The sequence below is a fragment of the Hypomesus transpacificus genome, chromosome 17, assembly GCF_021917145.1.
Source record: "Hypomesus transpacificus isolate Combined female chromosome 17, fHypTra1, whole genome shotgun sequence".
Taxonomy (NCBI): Eukaryota; Metazoa; Chordata; class Actinopteri; order Osmeriformes; family Osmeridae; genus Hypomesus; species Hypomesus transpacificus.
In genome coordinates this window covers 5,801,456-5,821,203 of record NC_061076.1, presented here as the reverse complement: position 1 = coordinate 5,821,203, position 19,748 = coordinate 5,801,456, and the positions used below count along the sequence as shown (strand labels likewise).

Below are 19,748 nucleotides of genomic sequence, written 5' to 3'. Positions count from 1 at the left end.
TGTTTTCCTTCGACACCAAGTGAACACTTGTGTTTCAGGAGTATCCAACTCTCCCGCTTGCTCGACAATTGGAAGGACTCTTCATTCGGAAGCAGACACGTCAGATGTGTGTCCTGTTCCGGAAATTCAACCGTGGTGGTGACGAAATGTTTGTACGCATGTACAGTACCAGTCAAAAGTTTTAACTCATTTTCCCATTTAAAACGTTTCCAAACCTTTGACTGGTAGTGTATGTAGCCAAAGTATCTAGTGACAGGACGACAATATTCTGGATGTGACCATCCACCTCCCCCCTCCCCCCTCCCTTGGCCCCTGTCCTGCAGTAAATACTAACTGCCCCCCTGTGACCCCCCCCTACCCCCAGTCATAAATAACCCTTAAGGTTAACCACGTTTGAAATGGAGCTACAAGTCCATTACAGGCCTCCAGAGTTCTCTTGACATCCCCAATATGTTAGCAGTATGCCCAGGGGCCTGGCGTGGACTACATTCACTGCAGCCTTCTTGTGTGAGGGACTAATAAAGCTAGGCAGAGCCCTTTTAACCTATGAACCGACTGTGTGTATCAGATGCAAACGCTTGCGTTCGTTTGTTGTCTTCATGTGTGACAAGGGCTCCAACCCACGGATAGGACGCTGTGTGTTTGTGTGCGTACGTGTGTGTAGGTGTGTCTGCGTGCCAGAGGGATGGATATCAAATGAGAGACGGTTCAGAGGGTGAAGGATATGAGCTAATGTAAACACCTACAAACAGTGAGAAACTGCGTGCGAGCAAGAGGGCTGAGCCGTGTGTGTGTGTGTGGGTGTTTGTGTGTGTTTGTTAAGTGGAAAGGTAATGTATACTGTTAATACCAAACTGTAGCCAGTATGTGTGTCTGTGGGTGTGTGTGTGTGTGTGCGTCTGTGTGTGTATCAGGTGCTGATTGGTATGACAATTTATGGTGATTACACATTCATGCCTGAATTCCGGCTAAAGAGCTTTTCATCAGAGAGTTTGTTTCTGCACTGTCTGCTCAGGTCGCTTGTGGATAAGTATGTCTGGCTGGAGATGCTCTGCTCGCCACCTGACTCACCCTAAAGCTTTGGAGGTCCTGTTTAGACCAAGAATTTAGACCAAGAAGAACAATCTCGAACAATATCTAACCATAGAGCATAATTCCATGCAGACTTGCTGAGATTTTCCTTGCTTAGGCTGTGTGCTAAACCATGTTTCCCAATAGTTGTGGATCTGAGACTTCCAATTGTCAGATTAAAGACGAATCATATAATTTTGTGGCAATAATCCAGTGTGGTGCAAATTTTTATGGCGCCACTTCAACACTGAGAAGATTAGACACATCCCTCGCAAATGATGAGCTTTGAGAAAGTGCCGGCGTAATGGGTCGAATGCAAAAATCACACTTAATTAAAATCCTTTGCATCTGTTTATTCATCGTCAACTGAATTGTCATAACCTGCCAAATGCTTGTTTGTGACAGAACAATGGGTGTCAGCCGCCCCCAAGTGGTTCTTTAGAGAACTGTATCCTTTAACACATAAACTCCTCCATCCTTCACTTTGCTGATGGTTAGCTGGAGGAACCATGTGGATTGTAAGACTGGTTAAGTGGTTCCCATCCATACAGTTAGGGGCACCTATTCAAAGAAAACGTCTTTCTTCATGTCATACACAGATCAGCCTGTTTGTTGTTTTCCCGTTATTCAGAGTGTTAGTGCCATGGTGTCTGTACCCAGCTCTGTGATCCCCTGCTAGGGTAGGTCATGGGTATGGGCTGCCCAGGCACCACAGAACCCTGGTAATCAGCTTCAATCATTTAACGTGGAAATAAGATCCTTAATAGTGTAGCGAATGTAACAGCGATATCTCTTCCTCCACACCGTGCAAGAATCCTATCATCACAGTCCAGAAATAAGTATATCATGTAATCACTTGCCTTCTTTTGAACATGGAGATTTTACACTGTGGAATGGCCACTACATCCAACCTGTTGGCAGAGGCAGTTAAGAGCAGGATTTGATGGATATTAAAACTGGAAGGAAGTAGTGACTGCATAATTTCCATGATGAGGTTCTACTGTACCACAAATGCTTATGCTAATAAGCTCAAAATGAGTCTGCTTTTAATACAAGATGTTTTATTGATTTATATTTTTAGAAGTGCGAGTTCAGCCATTTTTCCCCTCACCACATTTTAACCTACCCATTGATTTGTGGTGAAACATGCATGTGTCTGTTGCCAAGTTTCCAGTGATCGACATGGCCCTGCAGGACTGTTCAATTCAGTATGATTGTTTACAGCCTGAATAACGTAAACCACTTACATGAAGACACCTCCACTAACTGTAAGTCATCTGACTGAGCTTCAAAAACACATTTGCCCCCCAGATAATACAAATAAATGAATAGCTTTAGATTTAGCCTTAAATGCTTACAGCAATTAATCCAGATTGCTTACATGTAAAATCAGTTGTGCTAGATTAGTGTTGGAGCAAAAACCGACTGGCAGGTAGGTATCCAGGAACAGGGTTGGGGAGCCCTGATATTTAAAAGAATCAACTGTCAAGACAGCAGACATTTCTTGTCCAGGTATAATATGAAATGAAAAGCCAGTGTCTAGACAGCTGACATTTTGTCCAGATATAATATCAAATGAAAAGCTAGTGTCCAGAAGGCTGACATTTTGTCCAGACATAGTATCAATTAAATGGCCGGTGTCCAGAAGGCTGAGATTTTGCCCAAATATAATATGAATCCGGGGTCTCCAACCCTGATCCTGGAGAACTACCTGCCTGTTGATTTTTGCTCCGACTAAATTTAATAAACCTGATTCAACACTAGTCACCTGATCAACCAGCTCATTATCAATTGGTGCTCTTGCTTGCTGGACAGAAATAGCCAGTATTGTGATGCCACCATGTGGTTGAAATCAAGCACTGCATCTAGGTCAGAGAAGTGAATCAAGTCAACATTATGAATTACCAGTCAATTACAGTCATCCAAGGTTTTTACCATAGTTTTATTTATAAGAATATAAACAGAAGGTTGCAATAAGCCTGTGTCCAGAATGGGCAGAGCATAGCACAAGACATAAAACACTAACACTGTTAAAATCATTTGACGATGACACAAAAGACAATGGCAAATACATAGCACCATTTTCATTTCAAAATCGGATGTATAAAACAAACAGCAATTTCATTTGGCATATCACATACAAGAATACTTCAAAGTAATGTCTCAATTAGCTTGTAAACACACAAAAACACATAGAAATGGTTCAATTTAGAATGTGAGTATTTACGGTTGCCTTCATCAAAGAACACCAATGTGCTTCTTTGAAAAGTGACATCATTGTAAAAAAAAAAAAAAAAAAAAGAATATGTAGTAAGAGTCATGATCTCTGCCATGGAAACAAGTCAACAACACTATGTACAAAAGGCATGTCAAAATGTCATAAATATGTCTAAAAAACCACAGACACTATGTACATCTTTGGACAGTATCGTGGCAGGACAGTTGTTCTCCAAGGGGCCCATCTGTACATAGGGTTCCAGCGGGTCTGTGGCCACAGCGCTGTGTTCTGGTGTGTTCTGGTGTGTTCTGGTGTGTTCTGGTGTGTTCTGGTGTGTTCTGGGCCTCTGGACAGGCCTCTCATTCTCTCTTCCTCAGGATGATGTAGATGAGGCCACTGATCAGGCACAGAGGGAAGGACACCCAGGCCAACACATAGGCATAGCCAAAGGTGTTTTCCTCTTGGTCTGACTGGGGGCTCATCACTGTGTAGATGATGGCTCCACACATCACAAACAGGCCTGGGGAGGGACACGTGTAGAGTAGAGTAAAGTAGAGTAGAAGTGGGAGTGGGAAGGGAGGAATACCAATAAGGGCACTTTTGGTGTACTCGTCATGCATGGTTTTGTGCCCATTGCCATCTAATGACAGTGGACAGCAGCTTCACCCTTTCCTAAATATACAGCCTAACACTGAGGCTTCCATTTACGACATCTGCTGAGGGTGTGATCTGCCTGGCTATGTGCCTGCATGACCTTCTGCCTTACTGCTTTGCCTGCCTGCATATACGTCTGTTCATCTGCCTGCATATAAAAACGATCTACTCTGCTGGTGTATGTGTGTGTGTGCGCGCCTGTCTTATTCGGTACTTACTGGCCAGTATCTGGAAGACGGCGGTAAAGAAGAAGCGGCCATCTTTGACCAGGTTGAAGAGTTGGAATATGAAGGCAACGAGGGAGAAGAAACAGAACAGCACAGAGAGGATCATGAGGGCCTGCACAGCCTGGAGCCAGTCTGCCAGAGGTGGAGGGAAGGAGGGAGGGAGGGAGGGAGAGAAGAGAGACGTATTAGCACGACACCAAACATTCAGATTAGACCCACAGCAGTGGTGACTGTGATGGGGATTACCGGCAGTGGTGACAGTAACAGTGAGGCTTTTCACAAACCTTCGTTGCTGGTGGGCATGCAGTGGTACCCCCCGTTGGTTGTGCGACAGGCATACCACAGATCCGTGCTACTTGCACCAACAGTCCAGGCCTAAATCCCAACATTACAGAAAAACATTATAATAATAGCACCTGCAGATTAACCATGCAGCTGGAATTCGACATTACATTTAACTTCACACCCAACAGACATCATATCCGAGGTATTTTACTCACATTGACAGCTGTTGATACTAAGAGGAGGATCAGGATGATGAGGTGCAAGATAAGCACACCGGCAAGGATTTGACGCATTTTCAGGTAGATCTAGCAATATCGATGAAAAACTGTCAAGCAATTTATTATACATCTCACAACCCAAGAATGTTCATTTTGACACCAGGTGGCGCAATATCTTCCCCTCGGCTCACCACAATGTTTACTTCAGATCGGAAAGTATCCTCTTACATGCATGCGTAAAAGCATGGGGATTGACTTTTCACTCAAAAAACGTACGTTTTGCAATAACCTTCCCGCAATCTTTTAACCTAATAAGTTCAATTGATTTTAAGAGAATTCAGCATAGTAAAATATCAATGTAAACTAAGGAGATAATATCCAGATGATCCAACTTAAAAAAATAAAAAAATAAAAAAAAAATATATATAAATGCAAAGGTATATAAAGAGTTAAGTCGAGACCAAAGCTCGAGATGAAGGACTAACTTCATCATAAGTTCATCATAAGTTAATACAAGAGTGAAAACAACTCTGCATCTGTAAAACAAACATTCCACCGTAGGCTGTCTATGTGCTGAGCATTAACCGTTAGGATACGGTTATTCTAAGCACACGTGAGTACTAGGAAAATACGGAAATACTAAAAATTCGGTCTGAATATAATGTGCAGGTTCGTCTCATTAAATTAATTATCATCGAACTGTTCTCAGTTGATATTTAAATAGACGCCAAGATAAAATAAAAAATACACTTCGTGAATCAAGTAGCCAACATCAAATCCGTAAGAGGAAAGAGTACAATAATAAAATAAAACATAAGGACACAACACAGTAACACAGTAAAGGAATAAGAAAAACGTTAAAAACATTTCAAAATATTCTAACTCACAAAAAAGGCAAGATGAGATGTTTTCTGTAAGAAGTCGCGAGTGAAGAGCAGAAGAACTTCAGCAAAGATCCCGCTCTTGATTCTCTAACTACGGAGCCACTATTCCAGATGTGGCACCCCCGAGTTTTTTTTTCTCCTTACGCGAGAACACCGCCCTGCAAGCGTCGCTACGTCACCAATGGGCTCGTTCAAAAACTATTTGGTTTACTTAGAGGCCTCTCTAAGTCTCTCCTACTCTGTGCTATTTTGTTAGGGAGGGAATTGTTGAGAATGACATTGCTAGAATATTAAATTAATGGCTCAAATTAAATTTCTATAATTCAATGCTGCTGGTTAAATTAGGCCAGGATGCTTTTTTCCCTCTTGTGTTCCACCCTTTGGAATGAAACTCATTTCCCACCTGCTGACTCCAATACCTATCAACATCAAGATCTTGAATTTGTGCGACTTTCTTTCTCAAGAACACACTTTTACTTTCCCAATCTGTACACAAATGTAGTCAAAAGTCCTAACTGTTTAAGCTACTGCGTCTTTAGGAAGCAGTATATTGTGCCAGAATGTTGAATGTGGCTGGATGCCTCCACTAACTAACTGAACTGAACACACTGAGTAACATACAAACAAACAAATGTCCAATATTTTCTGTCCACACAGCCTATATGTGTGATTGTGTGTGTAGGAGCATGGGGGTATGGGTACGAGTGCGTGAGTGTGTGAATGTGTGTGAACAGACCAGCCCTCCGGAGGCCTCCGTGGTATGTCCAGAATGTTGGTGAGTGAAACAGGCCTTGTGTTTACTTCTGAGTCTGGACAGACTGGTAGATTCACCGGGGTATGCCAAGTGTGTGTGTGTGTGTGTGTGTGTGTGTGTGTGTGAGGTCTAGGAGAAGGGGGTGAGTCAGAGTCAGCTGTATACTAAAATATCCCTAGATATTTAAAACCCAGGTTCCTGGGTTTTAAGGTTAAGCACCAGTGATATCACGTTGGCGGGCACGGCCACATCATCACTGGGGCCTTTCATCTACCCTACATCCTGTGGTTTCAACCCATTTCAACAGCGGTGTCAGGCTACGTACCAAACAAGAACCCAAACAAACACACCAACACAACAGAGCAGCCGAAAGGCATTCTCCTCCAGCCTCCAGCATGTGGGTCCAAACAGTGGAGATCACCGTCAATTCCTGCTGTTTGTAGTCGGTGCCCAGAACGCAGCGTATCTCTCCCACTCTGCCTTGCCGTCCGGCCTGCCAGGTGGATTCCTGTGGCGCGTGTTTGTAAACACTCCGGAGGAGGAGCGGTGCTTGTGAGGCGGGGAGTCGGAGAGGGCACCGGTGAGTGTGCTGGCACGGCCAGTCCCACGCTGAGGTGAGACTGCAGAGTTTGACAGGCCAGTGAGCAGTACCACTCAGTCATGCAGGCTGATGTTTATGACGAGGGAGGCTCAGAGAGGAGCCAGCCCCACCAGGCTGGGAAGCCGGCCCTGACGACGGGAGCTGGAGCAGGTGCTGGTGGTGGCTATAAATGTCACTGTGGTCTAGTCTAGCACTGGGCTGTGGTATGACCCTGACACCTACTCACTGTGGTCCTGTCGGTACTTAGTTAGCTCTAGCACATGACCCACCAAGCCGGAAATATCTCGACTGAAGTTTGAAGGCGGCAACAAAATGATTTTTTTCGATGAACGTGTTCACGAGTATTCAGACACGAATGGTTCGACAACATACGGGTTTGAAGGCATGCGACTTTGTCAGTCAGAGACGACTAGATGGAATTTGTCATTGCGACGGACATATATCGTTTGACATTTCAGTGCGCCAACTTAAGCGTTTCAGTGTGTGGATGCAATCGGTGACGCTGAGGAGGCCCTGTGGTTGGTGGTACTGGCGATGTGTGTTTTCTATTAGTGCCTCCGTCCCGTTAAGCCTGTCTATCAGACCCCAAAGTCTGGTCCCGATTACTCTCCACGGCCAGGAGAAAGCCAAGGCGTGACCTCACAGTGTCACAACCTAAATGACTGATACCACTGGAAGCCTCCTTCGCAAACGCACTCGCGTCAGTCCCCACGAAAAGCAGTGCTCCTCTCTTTCAAAAGTGGGAAATCCCAAAAGACAACAGAGTTGAGCGGCTGGCCACTAATAACTCTGTAGCCGGGAAGGCTTGTCAAATTGTCATGAACCCAAACACGCCCACTTCATAAAGGAATTTATTAGCACAGCTGGGGCACTTCGGAGGAAGCGACAGGCTACCTAGCTCTGCTGAGAATGCTTGTTGCTTCATATCTGCCCAAGAAGCGGGGTGGAAAGAGTCAGGGAGAGCGAGAAAGAGAGAAGGAGAGAACGTCGCCCCGATCATGCAATCACATGTGCGCAAGTCCTCTCAGACTCATACATATGCTGAAGGCAGCGCACCTCCTTAAATCAGTTCCAGATTAGCTGCTGCTCGAAGCGCAAACATTCACTCTATCCCAACAGCACACTCTCACCAATGACTAATTAGTCTGAGAGATGGGGCGTCTGTTTGGTTTCAATGCTGTCAGGAAACAGGAAGCAATAAACTCTCTTTCAAATATGAACCAAACAGAGAGGTTACAGGTGAAACCGTCATGCCCTGGTGTTTATGGGGATCATGGATGGGATCGGGGCATGACCCAGTACCAAACCGCCTGCTAAGATGTGACTCAGTCTCGTGTCCCGACCCTGCAGCCTGCTTCACTGCTCTGGCCTCCAGCAGAAAGGTCGGCTCTGATGGCGGGTGTAAAGGCATGCAGGGTCGGGCCTCCTCAGGAGGATTGACTGGGATTGATTTTGGACACAGGCCTCGTCTGGATGACTGGAGTGCCGCTCGATGGGACAGCTGGACTGGGAGTTCCACACAATGGGGAGGAGGGGTGGAGGGGTGAAGGGGAGGAGAGGAGGGGAGGACTTGTCATGTCCTCTGCTCCCTCAACCCTGGACCTGGCTGCCAAAACAAGAGGAAGCTGCAGCTCCGAAGGCAGCCTGAGCCACAGTCAAGCGGAGAAGCCACACGGCGGAGGGTGGGACCAGACAGACAGGCATGATGTCATTTCACTGGGTGTCTTAGAGTTCCCAAAGCTGCAGAAGATTAAAGGGCGATGAGGGAAGCATTGTGAAAGCCGAGGGGGTTAGAAATCCTCCCCCCTCCGGTGATGTGGTTAGGCTGGGGTGTTTGGTTTGGAGAAGTCCCTCCAAGTCTCTATCAGGCCCCAACTATTTTTTCCATCAACTAGGACTTCATGTTTCTCCAACTTTCTCTGCTTTCCAGGATGTCCCTGGTTCCTTCCTCGAGGAGCCTGCTCCTCGGGGACTGATACAGCTTCGCTGCGCTGCGCTGTCTTGAGTGTTTGTGTTTCGCTACTTAGTGACTATCAGATAACACCCCACAGACATGGTGGGGAGGGGCTGGGAGGAGCGGGGGAGGGGGTCACCCTCTGCACGGTCCGACCCGCAGCGAGAGGCCTGCACACTTCACACAGCTGTGTTGGAACACTGTTCCCACAGAGAGACTGAGACTGTTAAGACAAACGTACACAAAGGCAAACACGCGTGATGCAAACAGGCAAGGTGCGCCCGCGACACGAGTCGCAAACACGACTGACATCACATGCTTTACGCAAGGCGTGTAGCCTCTACACGCCTCGCATTCTGTGTGCGGGTTATCTTTGGCAGTGGGTCGTGTAAGCTAGGCAGACACCCCACAGCCTCGCGTGTTCGTGAGGGGGAATGACAGGCAGGTCCATGCCCACTCATGGAAGATAGGATCAAATCCAATGGCTTCTGCTGAGCATCCCCCTTCCGGATCTCCCAGGTTGAACGCCGATGCTCCAGACTCACCCGTGACCATGCAGGAGAGCCCCATCGGCCGGGAGTTCCATCAGATAAGATCGAGCCTAGATATCTGAGAGGGGGGGAAAAGGCTCAACTCCTTCCCCCTTTACATCCCCTCTCCACCCCTAGAGCCTGCCCCTCCCTGAGCAGCAACAACAACCAAATAAATCACAGACATACGGCTGTGACGGACTCCAGATCCTGGCACCCCAGTGATCCCGAACACGTGCTAATCATTAGCTCCTGGCTTCCTGTTTGAGACAATGTCATCAGTACATACGTCCCTGCGGCCCGGGCCAGCAGACTCTCTCTGCTGGTTGGAATCAGGGTGAGGGTGGCCTCAGGGACTGGGGATGAAGCAACAGAAAGTGATGAAAGAATCCCATTTCAGCGGGCCTCGCTCTGCCGTTTCCACAGACGGCACTTTCTCTGGGTGGGGTTTGCGTGCAAAGTTGCTTCAGACGCATTCCTCGATTGGCATGGTGCAGACGCGGAGGTCTTTGCTTGCAACAATATTCAAAGGCTGAACTTTGATTCACTCTTGAATGTTCAACTTGAAGTCCTTGTTTCACGTGCGGAGGGGGGTCGGTTTGTTGTCGAAGCATTACAAGTAGACACATAAAAGAACCCTCTGCAATGTGCTGCCTTGAACCCCACAGCTGTTAAAGCCTCTGTGTCGTACTCCCAACGCAGAAACAAAGAATTTCGCAGATTATCGGAATTTCAAATCCTCCCCCAGCTCATCCCTAGTTCCTCCCTACCACGTCCAGGCCATGAATCCACACCCAACGCCCTGAGCAGCTAACATTGCAGGGATGCTAGCTGTGCTAGGTGTGCTTCCCCAAGCAGCTACCAGAGGAGTCCTCTGCCTGCCAAGTTCCTACAGAGGTGAGATGCCAGGCCAGTGCTCTCTGAATGTTGCCAACACTGACAGCCAGTTCTACCTGGGGGGATAAGAGGCTGATTATGACCAGCTATTACTGTTAGCTTGCATGGCATCCATTAGCGATAACAACCCTCTAATGATTCACAGAGCTGCCACCAGGGTCGGAGGTCGCGAGAGGTCAGAACGTAGCAAACCCACCCCCCAAGCTCTTCTCTTGAAAGGGCGAACATGATGTTTATTTTAGCACTAGCTACGGCTGTCTTGATGTTTCTGTTGGTAATGCAGTAAAACAAAAATGTCGAGTGTTAGCCGTGTTTCAGTCTTGCAGTAGGTCAGGCTGTCTTCAATAGCAGCAGATGAAGGATAAATCAAAAGAACGAGTCCTGACAGGAAAGCCCTATCTTACGCATCGGGAAACGGAGGAACAATCCTGGTTGGGATGCCGTGGCGTGCTGTGCTAACATAACCCTCACCGCTATCTCCTCTGTGATCGGGGGTCACCGGTGGACTTTGTGACTCACTCCTCGGCAGACATACGACACCGAGAGGACGCGATGGAATCTCCAGCCTCTGGGGGGTTTGGTTTTTCCCGGTCAGTGTGTTTGCGGAGGGGGGGGGGGGGGGGGGGAGGATGACTCCCTGGCTGCGGCTGGGTCAGGGGATCCACGTGTGATGTGCCAGCTGGGGAGGGCCCGGGCATGGCCGAGGCCCAGCAGTGGAGAAGGGAGGCTGGTGTGGTCGATGAATGCCTCGTGTCCAGTTTGCTTGTCCATCTGCAGCCCGCCCCTGGCGCTGCCACTCACGCGAGGGAGGGAAAGAGGAGGATCATGAAACACACACACATGTGTGCGGGACATGCACGGACAATGTACGCACACACTCATGGCGGTCGCACTCGCTCACGTGTGTGGACAGTCGAAGGAAAAGACACCGAATGGGACTTGGTTTTGGCATTTTAGCCGGAGAGGTTGGGGTGTATTGTTATGTGTTATGCATTCCAGATGAGCCCCTGGCCCGTTTCCACACCCTGGTGAGTCTGTCTCCAAACATGTGTTTCTCGCCGTAATGTGTTTCGCCCTTTCATGACTAAAGATGGGCGCGGCTTGAAACAAAAAGTGCAGTTAGAGTAAATAGCTGAGCCTTTTCAACCGTCCTATATTTCTTTCTCTCGCTCTCTCTCTCTGTCTGTCTCTCTCTCTCTTTCTCTCTCTCTCTTGAAACATCCGACTGAAAAAAAGCCTAGTGTGAGAAACTATGCATAAATCAAAGCAGAGTGCGAGAGAGGTGGGATCCAGACCTCCACCAAGACAGCGAGCTGAGGTTTAGTATGTGCAAGCGGAAAAATTACATTAAACCCATAGTCGGCCATATGGTCTAAGTCAAGGCTGAACGCAGCAAAGAAAATATGGTGGTTTTGAATCAACTGGCTATTTTTTTTCCACTGTGTTATGGGGGATGGGGAGGGCTGTGGCTTAATTGGAAACAGGGCTTGTTTTTTTTTATTTTTCCATGATAAAGTTACCCTTTCAAAACAATTACCTGGGCTCTCGTTACAGTCTAACTCTAAAACTCCTGCCTTGTTAAAAAAAAAATGTAATACTCACACATGCATGCATGCACACACAAAAACACACACAAACAGCAGAACTGGGGCCTTTAAAGCCCAGAACTTTGAATGATCCTGGGGTTTTCCAAGGCGAGCTTTCAGTTCTGAGGTCAGGGTTGGAGACGTAGATCCTTCAGTTTGTAAAAGCTCACACATGGTTGAAGGAGGGAGTGGTCTGGTACGATCCCTGGAGCTGAGTATCAACAGACTGACATCAGTGAGACGAGAGAAAAAACGCCAAACAAACGGAAGAAAGAAAACTTCACTTTGGACTGTGTGTCGTGTGTTTGCTAAATATCAGTGCCAATACAGTGAAAAAAAGTTCACAAATGACATATCCTCGGCAAACCTCTCCAATTTCTTTATTGACTTTGTCGAAGTCAGCTCAAGCCTATTTACTGTAGTCATTCATTTCAATCAAGTTCAAACACTCATTGAGATGGATCTCTCGACATTTCTTTCGACTTCAAAAAGCACAAAAGCAGTAAACGGCGATGCGCTACCAAATATGAAACATCTAGCTCATGTTTCTGCCAGACCGCAGACCCTGGGTGTGAGTGTAGGGGCTGGCTCTGCTCCCTGGCATGGGGGTTGGGATCGGGAGAGAAGGGGGTTGGGAGGGTGTGAGATGGGGTAGGTTGGGGGGATGGTAAGGGGGTGAGTAGGGGGTAAGTGTGTGTGGGGGGGAGGTGGCGGGGCACCAGACGACAGGCAGCTGGAAGGACCATAACACAGAGGCCACCCTGGTCACAGCACAGGCATCCCAGGCATGTGGGGCCAAGCACTCACGACTGCTTTATAAATACGCCCTGCAGCACATGTGTGACTTACTCACTTTCACCCAGTGTGCGTGCGCGTGTGAGCGTGCCCTCTCCGTGCATGTGTGTGCGTACACTGGCGTGCGTGAGATGAACAGAGGAGTGTGCTTGTGTCAGAAAGTGACAGATAGAGGAGGGCACTGTCTGAAAAGAGACATTTGGAAGGAAGTGTGTGTTCTGGACGAGCAGAGCGAAGGCCTCTTCCTCCCCTCCAGACAGTACGCAGCATAGTTTTGACACATATGCCAGATGAAGGGTCCCGTTGAGAATCGCTTGAATAGTGGATTGAGCTGTTACAGTGTGTTGTGTGTCCCTCCTCTCCTCCGAGCCATCCTCCCATCCTTGGGACCGGCAGCGGTGACCTCACCCTCCCTCCACCCCACACACACACGCTCCAGCACAACTTCCTGTCTGAGTGTGAGGTGCAGCTGGAGCTGGAGGGAGAATGCGCTCACATGTGGAGAGATCTGGGCGATTACACACTCACACACCCTTTTTCCTCCCATTTTGTCGTTGCTTCTTTCTCGACTGCGCTGGTACGCACTGATCTCTCTCTCTCGCTCGCTTTCTCACACACACACAGAGGATGCCGTGAACGGACAAAGACATGCAGCACGCAAGCACACACACAAACACACACCTGCCATTTCCCGCTTGCGAATTTTGAAGTTGATCCGGTCAACATGACAGGTAGTCTGAAACCAAAGAACACATCGGTGGATTCGGTTTGGAATCTGTTTTGACTTTCTCTGTAGCTTTGAGCATACCAATGAGCTGCCAATCACAGTAAACGGATCCAGATGAGGGCATGAGAGGGGCTTTAGCTAGGCTTTACCATGGCAGAGCCTCTTCCCCGGGGGGGGGCAGAGGGAGCCCAGGTTGCTAGGAGACGACGGACGCTCACTCTGTCTGAATCCTGTTCATGGTAACACAGCATGCACATATCATACACGTCTGGGCGCTTCTCCTCGTTTCTGTCGGGCAAACACAAAGGATCAGTTGGACACGGACCGGCGGCAAAATGTGTTCGTTAGGAGGATGCTTGTGAACAGAAGTGCTTGCTTGTGTTGCTGAGCTTGACTCAAACCTTATCTGGTCCTGTCAATTCCTCCGTGGCTTCGACGTGTTCTCTGTTGACTCAACGGGAAGTTTTCACACGGTTTCATTCGCGCGCACACGTGCACACACTCCAACGGGCGCACGTGCACACGCAGACACACTCAGACACACACAGGCACACTCAGACACACACAGACTTGGCTTTATGGCCAGCTGTCTTTGAGCTGCCAGTTTAGATTTGCTGTGTACACTTACAGGTCCCGTGGCTGTGGTGGAGCAGGGGGAATCAGATCTGGCCTGTATGGGGGAAGTCTACTGAACTCCCTCTCTCCTTCCCCCTCGCTCCCCCCCCCCCCCCCCCCCCCCCCCCACACACACTTCTCCCCAGCTCCACCGTGGAGCAAAGGCAGCAGGAAAGAGCAGACCTGCGGTCGGATGGCTGTAAAACGGATGAGCGGCGTTTAACCCTGTGCGGTTCCTGCACATGTGCGTCGATCACTGGGAACGACCTCATTGTTGTTGTCTCTCCGCCTGATTCATGACCGGAGAGATCTACCAAGGAAGAGAGCGGGCAGGCCTTCGGGTAAAGGCCGTGTTTCCTCGAGCGATCTGGAAGTTCCGTACAAAAGGGGCCTAAATGCAGGAAGTGATGTTCTGTAATGGAAAAGCCTGTCTTATTCACTGCACCCCTGCCAGTGAGCACTGATATTAGTGGGCCCACTATGAAATCACTGTGGTTTACCCTATGAGAACACAGGACTCTGTGTACCATATAAAGCAAATAGAGGAATGCATAGAGTCCTGCCCAGTAGTCCCTAATTCACAAGGCCAAGTCGACAGTGAGAGGTGTGCGGAGGAGTAGGGCTTAATATGACTTTATCAAGCGAAACACTTCGTCACATCTGAATATCTTATCAGCGAGGTTGGAATTGTATTGGCCCGTCACATGCTTTCAGCAGACCTAGAAATTGCAGTTCAGTGCCAGATACAATACGTGCTCATTCAGACATCTTGAGTTTGAAAAGGTTTAAAAACATGTGGCTGGACCCGCGAGGTTATACCATATTTCTCAAGGCCTCAGGCATAAATGCACTTTTACTGCAAAGCGTGGAATACAAGAGATGTATCATTGCTGTGGCAGTCTGATGTCTCTCATTCAATGCTTGAAGGTCAGGGTAATAACTTGCCAGTGAATGTGCGGCCTTCATCAGATTCCCCCTGCAGAGAGGGAACCGTCATTAGTCATTATGGGCAGAAGTACTTGTGGAACATTAAGGTGGGGAGGGGCAGCGTCCGGTCAAAGGTTAATGTCTGCCTATGGGGAATTACCCTCAGTGATCTTCTGCTTCCTGGTCAGTTCTGACCCTGGCTCCCCATAGTTGAATGCATGGCCGGGCTCTGCCAAACAAGGAGGGCATTGTATGGACATATGGTCTGCTGGGACGGCGCCAAGTCTATACTGGCAAGGAAACCGCCTCACAGTATGACAAACAGGCGAGCTGCCCTTAAGAACCCGGCATACCCTTCCCCAGATCCGTTACTTCCTGCGCTTTTGGCCCGTATGGCTCTCAGGCAAGAGATGAAGGTAAAGCGGGGGAGTGAAAATGTACTTGCTTTGTCACATAGATCTCACCGTATTCCTTGACTCACTTAAACAACTTCCTATGGATCAGGGGAGCGTGTGGGAGTAGAGAATGTGAGATCTGGTCTTCTTTTCTGGACAGAAAAAGGACTGTGGGGAACGCGGCTCCCTGGTAGGACTGGAGGGTGGAGGGCTACATCTGGAAAGCCGGGGGCTGGAAATCTGGATGGCTAGAGGGGGGCAGGGCTGAGGGCTGGAGGGCTGGACCACTGAAGGGCTATGGGCTGGAGGCTGGGGTCTGGAGGGCTGCAGGGTGGGAGGGCTATTGAGGGATGGGGGCTGTGGAGCTGGGGCTAGCGCCCCAGCCTATGTGGTCATGGCTCAGTGCAGGTTAGGCTTGGTCTCCAGGGGAACCGCAAGGCTGTCGGAGCTGCTCTTCTCTTCACTAGAGTGACTCTGGGTCAGAACAGCCATTGCGCAGGACTCAGGGAGAATGGAAAGTAGCAGATTCTGGAAAATATAAGCATTGTGGAGGATTTGGTGTGGGTGTAGATGAGTATCTTTTTGAGCCTTTGTGTAAAGTATCCGAATGATCACCGTTTTCACAATCCTGGGGGAATATGACTGAGCATTTTAAATCAATGATTGCATTTATACAGTTTAATTTGACAGGAGGATAAGGTACAAATGGCCACATATTGAGACGATGTCTTCAAGTCAGTATGTATGAGCATACAAATCACTGACTCCATCCATTAGCTCTGCAAAGTTAAACGCTCATTCCACCCTGCTGGCTGAACTAATGGAAAAGAGAGATTTAAGACAGTAGGTCTGAGCCCAGCCCAAAACAGCCATGACCCAATCTCCAGATTTATAAAGGAAACTGGCAGCTTGTTGCACAACTTACTGGAGAGGAAAGAGTGAAGGAGGACCAAGGCTTTCCTGAGAGGACTGTTTCCATCTGAGAAAGTCATATTCAGAACCAGAAGGACCTGCGCAAACAGCAGCCATCCCTGGGAGAGATCCCAACCTCTGTCGAGAGGACTGAAGTGATTTATCTAAACCCAAAGTCTGCAGCCCTATAAGCTGAGGATACTGAGAGGCGCAGGGTCCATCCTCCACCTTCCCCCGCTGTGCGTGTGGTCGCCTACCATCCCTGCAGACCCAGGGGTTAGGGGTCGCAGGTCAGCAGCACTAGGCATTGGAATGTTTACTTTCCGTAGTCCTGTTACGCCAATATTCGTCATCCTCAATATGCAATATTCAATCCTAGAGGTCACTGAGAATACACCGGATAAACAGAACGTTACCTTTTCTTGGCTGTTGTTTTTTATTGACTTCTTTGGACTTTGTCAGATATATGATTCACAAGAAAAACATATCTGGATCCCATATTCTTGCGAGAGCAAAGCAGTAAGTTCAGGACAAAGAACAGCAAACATTTGACATGACAACAGACTATTCAAGTAGATCACACAGTCACTGGAAATACTTCAAGCAACACCACACTTGGCCAAAACCAAGCCCCCTAGAGGAAATTCGAATCGTAGATCAAATCAACATGTAAACGACACCAAGATCTTCTGCATCTCATCTACAATCACATCTCAACTTTTCTCAGTACCATTCTCATAATTGCTACTTGTTGATGAGTATTCCTAAAACAGTACGAAGCACACAGGCAGAGCATGTGATGAAAATATGGAGCCTTCTCACAATTAGATGTCATACAGTGTACCCACCCAGATACTGTGTGTATGTTTGGTGGTAGATGTATATCAGACCATGGGAAAAGATGTCTGGATGCCATCCAGACCCTCTTGCTCTCGGCTAACCACAAACACACATTTGGGATCTCATCCATGGCGCTCTGCCTCCCATTCTGTGCCAACTAACAGCCCGACTCCACACACACCCACTCAGTCCACACCCACACACACACGCACTCGCAAGACACCCACTTGCCACTCGTCTCTGACTTCAGAAAATTGCTGTTTGTTTACGAGCCTGAAAACAGGACTCACAAACAGCACAGCAGAGACAAAAGGGGGAAATGTTGGACTGACGGAGGGAGTGGTACACGTGTGTGTGTGTCTGGGGGGGGGACGGGGGGGGGGGGGGGGGGGGGGGGGGGGGGGGGGCAGAGCCTGGGAGTCGGGGGGGGGGGGGGTAAATGTGTGTGTGTGGGAGAAGAAAGAGAGCAAAGCCAGGCAAAGAGGCAGTTGATGAACAATCATGCATTCTGTTCCTGTTCTCTCCCATCCCCCACTCCCCAACCCCCCCCCCCCCCCCCCGTCCAACCCCCCCCCACACAAGTCCCCTCCCCAGCCGCTTCCCTCCACCAGCAGGTTGGCTAATGCTTTCCAGATTTCTGCGTGCTAGTCTGCCTCCTGGAAGGATTGGAAGTCTGCTCATGGAATTTGCCGGAAAAGACAGTGTGTCCAGGCAGGGGCTCCGTGCAAAGTCAACGTTAAGGCAAAGAGAGCCCCCCACTGGTAAAAAGACAGAATCACTTCAATAACAGCTGCAGCCTTATTTCCCCCACAGGCACTGTAAAGAGATGTGAGACACTACCCCTAAATCGGAAATTGAGAAACAGCCGCATGGAGCTGAAATGTTCGGCTTTTGTTGGGAAGACAATCCTTGCTGAGTGCATTCTGCAACAAAATGAATAGATAGCAACAGATGTGAAGTTTATGATGTTAGCTTTATAAATCCAAACTTATTATATGTTAAAGGTTAAAACTCGTGTGCCTCAACAAAAAAAGATCTCCTGTTTACACCACAGTGTCCCCACTGACACGCCCCTCTCCAGACCTGAGTTCCTATGACCACTAGGTGGCAGTAGAACCAAAGTGCTGCATCACTGGCACCATACTGATCCCCATGATAAAGCAAATCCAGAATAAATGGAGATACGTATCTTCTCGAGCTCAAAACACACAGTGGAACAGTGCGGAAACAAACGTCACAGTGATACAGCAAAACGCAACTTATTTTCGGATGCAAGCAAGGCCACTCTGTATCAATCGCGCCAATCCATGCAAACAGTCTAGTTTGGACCAGGTCAATGAAGACAATAATTTTTAATTCGTTTTTTGAGACTTGTCTCTGCAGCATAAATTTGATATAGCGTGGTGGTGGGATGTGGGGCTACAATTGAACTAAAGGAGGTGCAAAGGGCCAAGAATAAGACAGAGAGCAGTGTATTGTCATTGCGGCAGAGATCAATGTAGGGTTAAACATGCCGAGTGGGAGGAGATCCAGAATAAGAGCAGAGGCACCAGGGAGTATTAACATGTGAGAGAGTAACCAGGGATGACCCTCTACAGGATGCTAGCCAGAGCACCTCGACTCCCAGCCTCCGAGCTCCGTCTACTTAGAGGCCGAAGCTGGGGAGCCCCAGCCTCAGTGAGGGTGAGGTCCTTCCCTGGGCTGACTGAGGCCAGCCTCTAAACCTGCCGTAACGAGCGGCCGTCACGTCGCATCAGTCTTCGCCCGTACGCCCGCTCGGTCATGCAGGACAAAGAGACCCCCCGTTCGGGTTTTTGTCTCCGACCCCTCCCCCATCCCTCACTCCACTGCAGCCCCATTACAACGGGGGGTAGGGGGGGGGGAGCCTGTACACAGCTGTGTCAGAGGGGCAGTTCAGGGTCAGGGGCACTTTAGTCAACATACAAACCGCGGTGCTATGCTCTCAGTGTTCAGTTAGCTGAATCGGGCAGGGCAGCCATACCGCAGTGCTGCAGGGGATGGAACAGCCTTATGAGCCAAGCAATCAGGCATTTTAGAAACTGGGTACAAAGCTTCATGCAAATCAGAATAAGAATGGCACGCATGCTATTTGCCGAGGTGGTCGTCAGTGTGGACAGGCACTTTCACTTCCCCACACGGCGCTCTCTGGGGCCACTGTGTGCGCTGCATGGATGTGAAGAGACTTTCCAGGAAGTCTGGGATCGCTTCCTTCCCTTGTGGTATAAGGGGGATGACATGTCAAAGCAAAGCACCATGGGAGAGGAAATAGGATGAGGAAGGAAAGGGAAGACCCTTACAGTTTCAACACTGGAATTAGAAAATGTCCAACTTACTTTTATTGAAAAATATCACAGTTGTTAAGGAATGAAAAGTCAGGAGAGTGGAAATATACATTATTTTTACTCCAAATGTAAAGAAAGAGGGAGAGCAAGGGGAATGTACAGCTTCATCACATACACACAAAGGAAATAGCAACTGGCATTCAATTTCCATGAAACAATTTGACATCCTTTCACCAGTGGATATTTCAATGTAGGGCTACAATTGAACAATTACAATTGAAATAGTCCAATCCCCTACGTTCTAGAGGTCTATTAGTGTTGAAGTGTTGCCTGGAAAGAGAATTGCAAACTATCT

The 19,748-nt window shown here is 48.4% G+C and overlaps 1 protein-coding gene across 1 annotated transcript; it reads right to left on the bottom strand.

Annotated features, from left to right (window-relative positions):
* Positions 1-2,994: 2,994 nt before the first annotated feature.
* On the bottom strand, positions 2,995-5,692 carry pmp22a (peripheral myelin protein 22a). Its single transcript, XM_047038178.1, has 5 exons — positions 5,561-5,692; positions 4,671-4,760; positions 4,455-4,545; positions 4,162-4,302; positions 2,995-3,809 (listed from the first exon to the last, which is right to left on the bottom strand). Exons 2-5 carry the CDS (start codon positions 4,746-4,748, stop codon positions 3,649-3,651), a joined length of 471 nt encoding a protein of 156 aa, XP_046894134.1. The 5' UTR covers positions 4,749-4,760; positions 5,561-5,692; the 3' UTR covers positions 2,995-3,648.
* Between the last annotated feature and the right edge of the window lie 14,056 nt (positions 5,693-19,748).